The sequence below is a fragment of the Rhododendron vialii genome, chromosome 6a (assembly GCF_030253575.1).
Source record: "Rhododendron vialii isolate Sample 1 chromosome 6a, ASM3025357v1".
Taxonomy (NCBI): domain Eukaryota; kingdom Viridiplantae; phylum Streptophyta; class Magnoliopsida; order Ericales; family Ericaceae; genus Rhododendron; species Rhododendron vialii.
In genome coordinates, this window is record NC_080562.1 from 36125098 (window position 1) to 36138396 (window position 13299).

At 39.8% G+C, this 13299-nt stretch overlaps 2 protein-coding genes across 2 annotated transcripts; both read left to right on the plus strand.

Moving 5' to 3' along the window:
* The first annotated feature begins 760 nt into the window (after positions 1-760).
* Positions 761-4358, plus strand: LOC131329283 (MDIS1-interacting receptor like kinase 2-like). The gene is made up of 2 exons (XM_058362376.1): positions 761-3415; positions 3711-4358. The coding sequence occupies exon 1, from the start codon at positions 1153-1155 to the stop codon at positions 3202-3204; it is 2052 nt and encodes a 683-aa protein (XP_058218359.1). The 5' UTR covers positions 761-1152; the 3' UTR covers positions 3205-3415; positions 3711-4358.
* Positions 4359-6556: 2198 nt separating this feature from the next.
* Positions 6557-11753, plus strand: LOC131328549 (ras-related protein RABB1c). The gene is made up of 6 exons (XM_058361484.1): positions 6557-6954; positions 8826-8965; positions 9253-9335; positions 10574-10778; positions 10908-10976; positions 11468-11753. Exons 1-6 carry the CDS (start codon positions 6909-6911, stop codon positions 11558-11560), a joined length of 636 nt encoding a protein of 211 aa, XP_058217467.1. The 5' UTR covers positions 6557-6908; the 3' UTR covers positions 11561-11753.
* The last annotated feature ends 1546 nt before the right edge of the window (positions 11754-13299 follow it).

The window sequence follows — 13299 nt, forward strand, 5'->3', positions numbered from 1 at the left end:
CCCTTCTAGGTGAATGTTTTCTTTTCTTCTTGGTTTAGGCATTGACTGTGAAAAGAGATCCAGTTCCTGCTATATCTTTTGCAATTGCTCCTCAGTCTGGAGTTTACAGACCGGAGATGAGTGATGACAACGATGGGTTGCCGAAGAAATTCAAGGAGTGAGGCCCATAGAGGTACTCACTCCTTGAAGAAATTCAAGAAGGAAAAAAAAAATAGAAGTAACGGACAATTGCGAAAAAACTAGCTACTGCAAAGAGGAGGGAAGCCAAATATACCCCCAAGGACAGATCAATTGAATTATCACGTCTAATTGTAATTTGGGCCATAAAACAGTTGTATGAATTTCTTCTCCTCATTCTCTCTATGATATCCAACTAAACATTAGGATTTTAACAAATTGGAAAGGTGTACATAGCATTGGTTTTAACTTTTAAGAAACTACTTTATCTGTTTATGAATCGCTTTGTGATATCTCAGTAAGCATAAGCATTTCCAGTCCGAATAACATAATTGAACGATTTCAATAGTCAGTGAGTTTAATCCGGCCTTATTTTGTTGGTCCGAGGCCAAAAACAGGTCTATAGGCAGATCATTCTGTTAATTCTATTCTTCCCCTCCATGAATGCTGTGTTGATGTTAAAAGGTGATTGAAAGGTCCAGAGGCATCAAAGGAGCTAAATTGTCAGTAGTTCATTTAGTCTGACATTGATACCTGTTAAAAATTCCAGTTCTTCCCAACTACCAGTACTTAAGAGTTTGTTGAAAAATTGTTTGATAGTGAAGATTTCATTCCTCTTGATAGATGGCAAAAAATGTTCCACTACATTTAGTTTTATCTATAAATACCTCTCCATGCACTCAAAAGGCTCCTCATTCCTCCATCCGACAATGACATCCTTAGCAACAAAGTCACTTCCCAACCAGTTCGTTTCATTCCAAATCCTCTCTTTTTCCCTCATCATCATCATCCTTGCAGCGGTCTTCCCTTTTACATCTACTACTTTTGCTTCTTCTGCAACTACAAAAGAAGAAGTACCTAAAGCCGCAGCTCTCTTGAAGTGGAAAGCTAGCCTTGACAACCAAAGCCAATCTCTCCTGTCATCCGGGGTGGTAGGAAGCAACCACTGCGGTTGGACGGGAATTGGTTGCAACAATGCTTATAGAGTCTCCCGTAAACTTGACGAGTTACGGTTTGAGAGGTACGCTTTCAAATTTTAAGTTCTCAGCCTTCCCTTATCTTCTCGGCCTTGATCTTTTTAACAACTCACTATATGGTACCATCCCCTCCCATATTGGAAGTCTTTGGAGACTTACGTATCTTAGATTGTCCGCCAACCATTTCTCTGGATCTTTTTCTTCTGGAATATACCAACTGATTAACCTCAGAACCTTATACATGAGCAGAACCCAAATAGCTGGCTCTATCCCCCAAGAAATAGGATTGCTCAGCTCTCTCAATGAGCTGAGTTTGTATACTAACAATCTCACTTGTTCGATCCCTCCTTCTATTGGAAACTTGAGTAGTTTAAAAATTTTGTGGCTGCACGAAAATATGCTTTCTGGACACATTCCTTCCACTATTGGGAACTTGACCAAGCTCAAGATGTTAGTGTTATCTCAAAATCCATTGTACGGCTCAATTCCTACGGAGATAGGAAATTTGGTTAACCTCTGGGCTTTGATTATTCGTGAAACCCAACTTACTGGATCTATTCCCCCAAGGTTGAACAATCTTACACGTGTGGCTGTGTTATCGATAGGTGAAAACAAGTTAACCGGTCATTTACCAGAAAACCTATGCTTTAGTGGAGTACTTGAATGGTTAGTTGTAGACAACAACAATCTCACAGGAAACATCCCAAAAAGCATAAAAACTTGTAGTAGCTTATCCAGAATCAGGCTTGATGGAAACCAACTTTTTGGAAATATATCAGAAGAATTTGGCGTGTTTCCAAACTTGGTTTATATTGATTTGAGTCGTAACAATTTCTATGGTGAGCTCTCTCAACAATGGGGGAAGTGTCATAAATTAACTAGTCTCAGAATGTCAATCAATAATATTTCTGGAGAGATACCACCTGGACTAGTAGAGGCAACTCGACTATCTAGAATTGACCTCTCTTCGAACCATCTAGTTGGAGAGATTCCAGCGAAATTTGGAACTTTTGTTTCGCTGTTCGAGCTTAATCTGTACGATAACCAACTATCTGGCCACATTCCTCAAGAACTCGGACGCCTTACCAACCTTGAAAAACTCAACTTGTCAACAAATAATCTAAGTGGCTCAATTCCTAGAGGATTAGGGAATTGCTCGAAGCTATTGTTCTTGAATTTGAGCAATAACAGACTTGGGGATAGCATTCCTGTAGAACTATGCCAAATCCGTAGCCTTCAAAGTCTTGATCTCTGTTATAATGTGCTATTAGGCAAGATACCACCACTGATTGGAGCACTAGGAAAGTTAGAAACATTGAATCTCTCCCACAACAAGCTCTACGGTACCATGCCATCTGCTTTTGATGATATGTTAAGTTTGACGACGGTTGATGTATCCTTCAATCTATTGGAGGGTCCTCTTCCTAACATCAAAGCTTTCCGAGAGGCTCCATTTGAGGCACTCCAAGGCAACAAAGGTTTATGCGGCAATGCCACTGGTTTGGAGGCTTGCACGCCTGATAAGGTTGTTAGAAAAAAGGGCAAGAAATTGGTGCTACTGGATGCACTTCTAGGAGTTCTGCTTTTTTCACTCATGGTTCTTGGATTTTGTACGGCTTTACATAAGAAAGTAAAGAACACAACAAATGAGCCAAGACAAGTAAATAATGAGAATTTGTTTGCGATATGGAGCTACGATGGAAAAATGGTGTACGAAAACATCATTGAAGTTACTGAGGACTTCAATGCCAAACATTGTGTTGGTGAAGGAGGATGTGGTTCTGTTTGTAGAGCTTCTTTGCCCAATGGTCAAGTAGTTGCTGTGAAGAAACTTCATACATCATTCAATGGTGAATTGGCTGATCCCAAAAGCTTCATGAGTGAGATCAATGCATTAACCAAAATACGACACCGCAACATTGTAAAGCTTTATGGGTATTGTTCACATCCGAGGCACTCGTTTTTGGTTTATGAATTTTTGCAAGGGGGAAGCTTGGGAAAGGTACTGTCCTCAGAGGAACAAGCAGTTGAGTTTGATTGGATTAAGTGAGTGAATGTCGTTAAAGTGGTGGCAGATGCCCTCTCTTATATGCACCACGATTGTTCACCTCCAATCATCCATCGGGACATATCAAGCAAGAATGTCTTGTTTGATTCAGAGTACGTGGCTCACGTCTCTGATTTCGGTGCAGCTAGATTCATGAAACCAGACTCGTCCAGCTGGACTTCACTAGTAGGGACTTTTGGTTATTTTCCTCCAGGTATGCATTTTCTAACACGCGCGCTCGTAATTTGTTCCGATTAACTTGTAGTTTTGGCTTTGATTGAAATTTTGGCCCCATCAACATGCTGCATAGAGGTACATTATTTGGTAGTCTTAGAAACTGAGAAAGAACTGGGAATTCTTTTTAGATTATGTGTGGACATTTGAGTCTATTTCTAGGTCTATGCCCAAGTTACTTCTTCATTTTTGGATGCTCTCTCTCTCTCTCTCTCTCTCTCTCTCTCTCTCTCTCTCTCTCTCTCTCTCTCCTTCCTTTCTTTTTTTTGGGGCAGAACTTGCTTATACAATGGAAATGAATGAGAAGGTCGACGTTTTTAGTTTTGGGGTGCTAACACTGGAAATTATTACGGGGAAGCATCCCAGCGATCTCATCTCCTCTCTACTATCATCTTCGTCACCGTCACCTTCGTCAGCACTATTAACATCAAACATGAGTGGGATATCGTTGGAGGACTTGTTGGACCGACGCCTCCCATCTCCTCGGAATGAAGTGGCGGAGCAACTAGTCGTTGTTGCAAAGCTAGCATTTGCATGTTTGAATGCCAGCCCGCGGTCTCGACCAACCATGCAGCAAGTTACTAGGAAGCTATCATTTCCGGTCCGGTGATCACATCTCAGCAAAATCAGTTCCACATGGTTACTATTGGCCATGCTCCTTGATACCCACTGCTAGAGTTCACGAGTATTTGACTCTTCTACATGGGAATGTGGTAGTGTCCTTGTTCTGCATTTTCTACGTTACTACTACGTATCAGATCCTCAATTTCTCCTCATTTATGGTGTGTTTTAAGCTCTTTTGTACTCTTTATTCACGTTATAGGACTCGCAGAGTACAATGTTTGTGTAAAATAATAAAGTCGATCGATCGAATAACGATAACTACATGATCGAATCGAATTTGTAGTGCAATCCCACAATTATATTGACCTTAAAATTTTCACAATGGTATGTACCGATCAATTAGTGTTCGTTGGATGGATTGTATCTTTTTTTTTTTTTACAATAAAATATTTTTGTGGTTGAGCTTTACACAAAAACGTTTTAGGTTAAAGCTTCGAGCTCGAGATGAAACCTGTTTCGACTTTCGACTCATTAACATTATGTTGTGTTTTGGATTGTACTATTAATTCTTGCTCTTGTAAATGTAGCACTTAAGGATATTTTAAAAGATGTTTTCTCGTTCACGCTTATTCACCTGTTCACAGATAAGATGTGCATTATGTGAATTGGGGAGGGGTTGCCGAAGGATCAAATCATTTTTACCCAAATTCTCTTTACCTTCGACTTTCGACCCAATAACATTTTGCTGTGTTTTGGATCATACTATTAATTCTTGCTCTCGTAAATTTAGCACTTAAAGATATTTTAAAAGATGCTTTCTCGTTCATGCTTGTACACCCGTTCACAGATGTGATGCACATTATGTGACTTGGGGAGGGGTCGCCCAAGGATCAAATCCTTTGTAACCAAATTCTCTTTATCAGTACATTTTCGGCCATTGAATCGCATAAAATTTTTTAAAATCTAACGACCCAAAATATCTCCGTCTAGAGGATCTCCGGTAAGCAAAGAAAAGAAACGAAAGTCTTCGTAGTTGGACGTTCTTGAAACACCGACAACTCCGCACAGTACAGTTACGAACCGACGACAGCCTGTGGTAAACAAAATTGGGTAAATTACACTTAATCCTCCTTAACTAACGTTCATTAGCACTTTACCCCCTCTAACTATAAAACTCAACACTTAACCCCCTCTAACTATGTAAATCCCAAATGCTTTAGACGTCATTAACAGAAAACGTTAAATTCCCATTTTGCCCTCTCAGAATAGGACACTATTGTCCAAAGCTCCATTTTTTTCTATCCCACCGCCATCACCAAACCCAAACCACCTTCTCGGACACCATTGACGTCACTCGGTGAGAAGATGAACAACTAACACCCAATTACAAGTCCAATTGAAATACCCACTCCAAATTCGAAAAAACCTATCACAGTACTCACAAAACCCATCACTTATTTTCTCTCAAATCAAGAATTCAACAAGACGAGCGTGATGGAATGAAAAAAGAACCCTTATTAACCGGTTATTGCTCTTTACAAATCTGCGCCATTAACTGGAACCAAAATAGAGTCCCAATTAACAGAAACACCACCGCCACCACAATCGGGCCGCCAACGGCACCCCCTTACCCAAACCCATCTTCGATGCTCAAACTCCACAGACGAAAACTGCCTCTTCACCGCCGAGCTCAAATCCGTTGCCGCCGTTTTCCACCGCTGCCCTAACTGCAACTTTCTCGTCTTCGGCAAACCCACGAAACCCTCCTCTGGAACACCATCAACACCATGGCCGCTCCGTCTTCATCGACGAGAATGCTTACCTTATCTTCAAGCTCAAACAAACCCACCTCGAAATCGAGGCCCACAACATCGACGAGTCCTCCACTGCCGCTGTCGCGTCCACTTAGACCAACGGAAAATGATGTTGTCGAAGCCCTATTGGAGAAATAGAAGACGATGAGGAGAGATAAGACGAGATCAAAGAAGAAGAGAGCACAGAGTTGAGCAGAGAGGAGATCTCTCTGCCACCATCGGATGCGAGCTCTGAAACCCTAGAAACTTTAATGAAGGCCGACGGTAGATTTGACCCTATTTGCTTTCTCTGCCGCCGTCGCGTCCTGTGGTGGTCATAGAGAGAACAAAAGCAACAGAGAGAGAGAGAGAGAGAGAGAGAGAGAGAGAGAGAGAGAGAGAGAGAGAGAGAGAGTTTTACAGAGAGAGGTGAGAAAAGGAAGAGAGGAATTGGGTGAGGTTCCTGTGCTCAACTGTTTTGTTTTGTATAAATGAAAGAGAGACAGAGACGTTGGGGGGAAAGGTAGATAAAGGGCATATTTGTCTTAAAATTGAACTAAAGATGACATGTGACTGGCACATGTTGCTTTCTATCCAAAGACATAACAGAGTCTAAACGGAAGGTCTACCTTTACCAGGTTTTGGTAGTTAAAGGTGGTTAAGTACCGAAAAAAATAGTTAGAGAGTGCATAGTGTAACCGGGTGATAGTTAGAGGGGGCAAAATATAATTTACCCAACAAAATTCCAGCCTGTGGGTCCTCTCTCTCTCTCTCTCTCTCTCTCTCTCTAAAGAAGTTACGAAGAAGGAAAGGAAAAGGGGAGAGGGGACGACGACTAGCCTTCGAAATTACGAAAGCTTTTCGTCAACCCTATCCCTCTCTCTGTCCTCTTCCTCTTTAACCCTCATTAATATACCATACGTATACGCCTACATAATCCAGATCCAGATTATAATAATAACAATCCCAATTGCTTTCACATAAGATAAATCCTTCATTCTTGTCGGGTTTAGATCTAGATCCCTTTCTCCAAAAGCCTTGCTTGTTGCGCCTATTCAAGTTTTACGTACGATTCACGTATCCAGTTCCGGTACGAATTCAAGGATCTGAGCAGCCATGTCGTACGCCTACCTCTTCAAGTACATCATCATAGGAGACACCGGTAAAAACTTTCTTTCAATTTCCGTTCATTCTTTTGTCCGTGTATATGTAGATGAGCATGTGTGTTGCGTACGTTGATCAGGATCCTGTAGTTTTATGAATTGGGGCATCTGATGTATTGTGCATGATCTACACCATAATTTTTTTTTTTTTGATAAGTATGATCTACTCCGTATTTACGCGTGTTAATTTTGTTTTTTTGATGACCGGATATCCGGGCCAGTCAGGGGCCTGAAGTTAACCACCGGGCATTCCTCTGGCTTTGTTATGACTACTTGGCCAAACCCCTCGGTGTTTTTATGTGCGTTGATTGTTGCTGTGGATGTGGAATTTCAAGAGAACCGATGTGCCTTTTGCCAATTTTCTTTTTTTCTTGTTGAAGACCTGGCATTTGAATTGATTTTTAGTGCCAGGAATTGATTTTTGGCAAGGTGTAGATTTTGGAAGTGCCGAATGTCGGTTTCAGTTAGATTGTATGGAGTCCGTTTAATTCATTGTCATGTCTCTGCAGATGATCAGCGTATGCATATGCATGTAAGTCATAACATGTATCGCTGTTTTCCTAAACCCGGGGAAAGCTTTAACCTATTTGAATAGAGCAGTCAGGACTGGAAGTAGGGGTAAAACAAATTTTTTGCTGAAGGAGCATTCATTTGAATGGACTCATGGAGTGTTGGGCAAACTTGTGGCATAAGGATTTTTAATTTATACAAGTCAATACAGAAATTTCCCATTGACGGTAGTAAATACTTATTTTACGGAGTTACTATAATATTCTGATAGATTGTAGAGAACTTGTATGAGTTGAAGTAGTTTTTTCACATGGATTGATTAGTTTGGTGTAGATGCAATCAGATTACCATAGGGTGCTCAACGCCTTTGCGGCCTGGTCGAGCAAGTTAATGGCTCCCCCAAGATAGTGGGGTAGGAGGCTACATTGCTTATATGAATGGAATGTAAAGGCCATAGGTGGAAGCAAAGCTTCTTGTCTAAGCTGAGACAAAGAAAAACATGAGATTTTACTCAAGTTGAGGGTATAAAAATTGAGGATTTGAGGATTTTGGTGAGGGATGAGGGTATGAAGGAGACTTGTGCCTTGTTTGGATGAGTTTTTGAAAATTTTTGAGTTTGGTTTTTAGGTAATGAGTGGAGAGAGAAAATATGGTAATGATTGGAGAGAGATAGAGAGAGAAATGAGAATAATGATTGGAGAGGAGAGAGAAATGATTGAAAGTAGGGGTAATGAGTATTTTTGAGTTGAATTTTTTTTTTCAAGTTTGAATCCAAACAAGGCATTGGACATCCTACTATGACATACCGTTAATGCAAATATTTGGAAAGCTTAGGAAGAGATAAGCATGGTATGCTTGGTGAAGTTCTTTTAGACCCAAATTGACGTGGGATGTTGTGAAAAAAGGGTAGAATTTCTAGATGTAACTCAATACATAGTTCGTAATCAAGCAGAATGAGATAACAAAATCCGTGTAGCTGACTCCAGATAATTGTGACACCAAGCTTGGTTTTGTCAGATGGAAAGCAAAGCTTCTTGTCCTCGATGAAGTGGGGTCACTTATAAGTCTTCTAACTGTTTACATTATCATATGCCTTTCTTCTTCTTTCGTATGGAATTGTACGAACAAAATTTGTTACTCCCCCAGCCCTGCCTGCCACCCCATGGAGGTGTAGTGAGGGAAGGTGGAGTTTTTGAACTTGAAATCAAATAGTGCCTAGTGTGCCATATCACATTTGAGTCATGACATGTTTTGGATTGTATGGATCTTTGTGTTCAGAGTTGGGATTTATCTATTTGTTTTAGTCACCACTTGTGAACGCAATATTGCAACTCATGCAAGTTTGATGCCTTCCATACAGGAGTTGGAAAATCATGTCTTCTTCTCCAGTTTACGGACAAGAGGTTTCAACCAGTTCATGACCTAACCATTGGTGTTGAATTTGGGGCCAGAATGGTCACAATCGATAGCAAGCCAATAAAGCTACAGATCTGGGACACGGTTTCTTGCTTATGAATTACTTTTTTTAGCTTTTATTGCCCTCTAAGTTCCCTAGTTTGAGTTTCTTCCATAGCTGCTTGGTGTAAATAATGAGAATATCTTCTCTGCAAGCACATGCCAACAAAAAAAAAAGTGAATACCCTGCGCTGCAAGGAACCATAATTTTGTTATTGAGGTTTCATCTTTCTATTTTTTCTCCCCTTCGACATGATTTCAATGGAAAGCTCCTGCACGTTTACCTTCAACAAATGATTTATTTTTAAACAAAGCATCATCCTTGCTTTCAGGCGGGTCAAGAATCATTCAGATCTATTACAAGATCATACTACAGAGGGGCAGCTGGAGCACTGCTTGTTTATGACATCACTAGGTAACATTATTTCATTTGAATCTTCCCAAGTTACATACGAAAAATGCCTCTGATATGTTTGAAGATTCGCTGTTAATATGTGTGAAACCGGGGTCCAAGTTTTGGGCATTGCATGGTTATATGCATCTGCATTTATAGTTGTTCCTTGCGATTGTATTTTGTGAGACAAGGGAAGTGATCTTCTGGATACTATTCTTGCTGGACCTATATCTTTGGAAAGTTTTGTTAGGATATTCATTCGCAAGGCATTCGTGTTTTTGCTATTATTGTAAACATTAGTGCCTCACATGAAGATTATACCCTTTTCTGAAATACCGAGTCAGGGACTCAGGATACTCTATCCTTTCTGATGTTCAAGAAAAAGAACTGGTTTAATGCTATTTCTATCTGATAATGTTTGTATGATTAATATGTCGTAAAAACTGTCAAAACTTTTTTTTTTTTGATCGGAAAAAACAATGTCAAAACTGACCCTGCTTCAAGATGCAGAACCCCAGAGCTTGAAACTCTTCCCTTGTTTTTGGCCCTGCAAAACTTGTCTGGCACATTATTGTCAATTCCTGGAACACGTGGATGATATTTTTATCATTGTTTCTTTCTTTCCTATACTATTTATGTTTGTCTGTCTTAATCGGATTGAAATACTAAGTCCAGTCCCTAGAGTGTGAAACTGAAAGCTTTAACTGATGGATAATCTCCGCTGTGTGGGACTTGGATATCCCATTGGTAGTATTACCTTTTGATTATGGAGTCTGGGCCTATCGACATGATAGGCCCAAATCCCTTGCAAAGTTCAGCAAATCTCTTAACTCCACTTAATCTTTCACCAAGAAGTCCGAGCAGAAATGTTTTTGTTTCAGTTATGTTTATACATCCTTTATGCCAAATACAGCCAGAACAGGGTCCTGAGTTAACGGAAATTTCGCAGAGTGATAGAAGTATGAGCAAATACTATGTGTTTGGATGATTATAGAGGGAGGACGCTGAACACGATCTGGAGCTATACAGAGGAGATCCTAGACTTCCCAGTTATCAATTATCTGTTGAAGTGCCTTCTTTGTATGATGATTTTTCTTGTCAAGAAAAAATGCAGAATATGCACATACTTGTACATGGTAGTCAAATTCATTTTGATCCAACTTCCAAGATTGATTGCATGGACTGAACTTTGCAGCCATTGCAGCATTACTATTCTTCTTACCCTGGTAGAGTGTGATCTCAATTGCTTTGCTATTCAGGAGGGAAACTTTCAATCACCTTGCGAGCTGGTTGGAAGATGCAAGGCAGCATGCCAATGCAAACATGACTATCATGCTCATTGGAAACAAGTGTGATCTTGCTCATAGAAGGGCTGTAAGCACGGAGGAAGGCGAGCAGTTCGCGAAGGAAAATGGCTTGATCTTCATGGAGGCTTCGGCAAAAACTGCTCAGAATGTTGAGGAGGTGATGAATCTTCCTTCTTTTTTAAAGGACGTTTCCTTGCACGAACAGGGTTTAAACCTGTTCTAAAATGATCCTTGGTTTCCAGTCATATTCCTCTTGTTGTGGTTCTGACGGAGAAGCTTTATACAGGCATTTATAAGCACAGCCTCGACAATCTATAAGAAGATTCAGGATGGAGTGTTTGATGTATCAAACGAGGTTCTCTCTCTCTCTCTCTCTCTCTCTCTCTCTCTCTCTCTCTCTCTCTCTCTCTCTCTCTCTCTCTCGTGTTTTGTTCATTCCTGGTGGAAGAATCTAGTGCTTATCTTTTCGTAAAATCTGCTTGGAATTATTTTCATAATGTTATTTGCCCACTTGAATACAACATGGGGTGGGGAAAAAATGTTATGTGGCATGTAAATGGTTTTAAACAATTAGTTGTCTGAGATGCAATCATTTTTCTCTGGGATGACCTGAAACTTACATGCATGTTCACGAGACGCGTTCTACCATGATAGAGATTAGCGTGGGATTAGGTTGATTAGGTTTAGGTTTTCGCAGATGGAATATATATATTGTTTGCCTTTGGCTTTCGTCCCGTTGTTATCTACATGTCAAAATTTTGTTTTGCCATTGTGAAAATTAAGCAATGCTAATTGTTTATAAATGGGAAAATTCTGAGTGCTGACGAAGTTTTTTTTATTTGGCAGTCTTATGGAATAAAAGTCGGATACGGTGGCATTCCAGGGCCATCAGGAGGTAGAGATGCTTCTGCTTCTCAAGGAGGAGGCTGCTGCGGTTGAAAATCAAGCTTCTCAGAAATGACTCACATTCCTTTGTTTGTTCACTTGTGCCTTTATAGGATTTGATGTTGTTTTACCCGTGGAACGTGTCACCTGTCTATTAATGCTATCTCTAATTTGTGAAAAATATCGACAATAATAACCTGAATTCTAGTAAATATCGGATGTGTTTATACCTGGATTTTTTTTCCAATTGCGTAAATTTTGTCAGCTAGTGATGAAGTTTTTCTTTCCCAGAAAATGGATAAGAGATTCATATGGTCGTCTTTACTTGGAATTCATACAGTTGATCCTCCGACCCGTCTTACAGAAACCTTCTGCCATTGTGGTATAATGGTTTGTTTGAAACTCGACCTTTGGTTTGAGCTCTATCTTTCTTGATGTTATGGGTCTAAAACTTCACCGGTTTGGTACGAAATAGTTTAAGCTTTCTATTTGCAAAACCAACAAACATAGACATGGATATGGAATTGAAACTTTTGACACAAGTTGAGAACTGAAAGCAGCCTCGTGAATAACCTTTATTTGGAGACAACTAGACTAGCTTTCATTATGATCATTGGAAGAGCGTCACAGGATCTTCCAGTGGGGAAAAGTAATTATAGTTTTTGTGGAAATTGGATGTACAAATGTAGTATTCTGGATGGAGGACAAAACAAGGCAGCCAATTTTGTGAGCGCTCGTTACTAATGTTCACTGTATCAAAATGTCCTACGTAAGTTGGTAGGAAATCGAAATCACAGTTAAAGGCGTTTAATATTTAAAATGAAAATTTCTTTTTAAGGTCTCGTTCCGTTAAGGTTCTTATTTTTTAAAAACTTATTTCTCGCTTACGGGACTGTTGATTATCTCACAATACACCACTTTTAATTCAAAATTTAAGTATTTATTTTTACTTATTTCAAATGAGTAGTCCTTATTTTAGTTAGTAGAACACACCTTGATCCTTTTTGTTTTTCCATTTTAATTAAGGACTGATCTCTCGTCCAGTCTTCCTACCCTCTAGAACCGTCCAGTTTGGGCCATTTGTGGGGCCCTTCTCGGGCTCAAAACACTTATTTGAACCGTTCATTTTTTTACAACTTACCGAGTCGACATTCTATCACGTCGAAAATCACAATGCCATTTGATATGATTTGATCTCGTAATGCATTAAGCTTGCAAAATAAAGGGTGCAACATTGTATTGTAACTCATTCGACACAATTATCGGAAGCTTAATGCATGTCGGAAATCATATCAAATGTTATTTGATCAACGTCATTTTTGATGCAGTCGATGTCCAGACGAACCCGAAAGAGCGAACGGTTCTAATCATCGTAGTGGGCCCAGTAAAAACCCAAAAATGGTCCAAATTGGACTGAACTGATGGGTAGCAGGACTGCACGGGAGATCGGTCATTTATTAAGGCCTTCAATTTGATCACTTCATTGACATTTTGGAGGTCCCATATCATATTGTTTATAAGTTTCGGATAATTATGCTCTAATTTATAAGGTGTTACCCTCTGGGTGTTTTTTGAGGCTTTGTCCTATCAAGTATTTTTCATCTAATTGTTGGTTGAATTTTCTTTCTCTATCTCCCAATTGGATGTTTTTTTTATCAAGTGTTCTTAAATAAAATGTTACTTTTGCCGATAAAAAAGGAAAAGATAAAAGTAACGGTCTTAAGCCGTCTGTCACAATTTCATTCACAAGCTTCCTGTGACGATAACAATCCCGTGAAAATCACATCGCTTGT

Excerpts from the sequence above, each read along its gene's own strand:
- LOC131329283 (XM_058362376.1), top strand. The coding sequence starts at position 1,153 with ATGCTTATAGAGTCTCCCGTAAACTTGACGAGTTACGGTTTGAGAGGT.
- LOC131328549 (XM_058361484.1), top strand. The coding sequence starts at position 6,909 with ATGTCGTACGCCTACCTCTTCAAGTACATCATCATAGGAGACACCG. Across the intron at positions 8,966-9,252 it reads AGCTACAGATCTGGGACACG|GCGGGTCAAGAATCATTCAG; the intron begins GTTTCTTGCTTA and ends CCTTGCTTTCAG. Across the intron at positions 9,336-10,573 it reads CTTGTTTATGACATCACTAG|GAGGGAAACTTTCAATCACC; the intron begins GTAACATTATTT and ends TTTGCTATTCAG.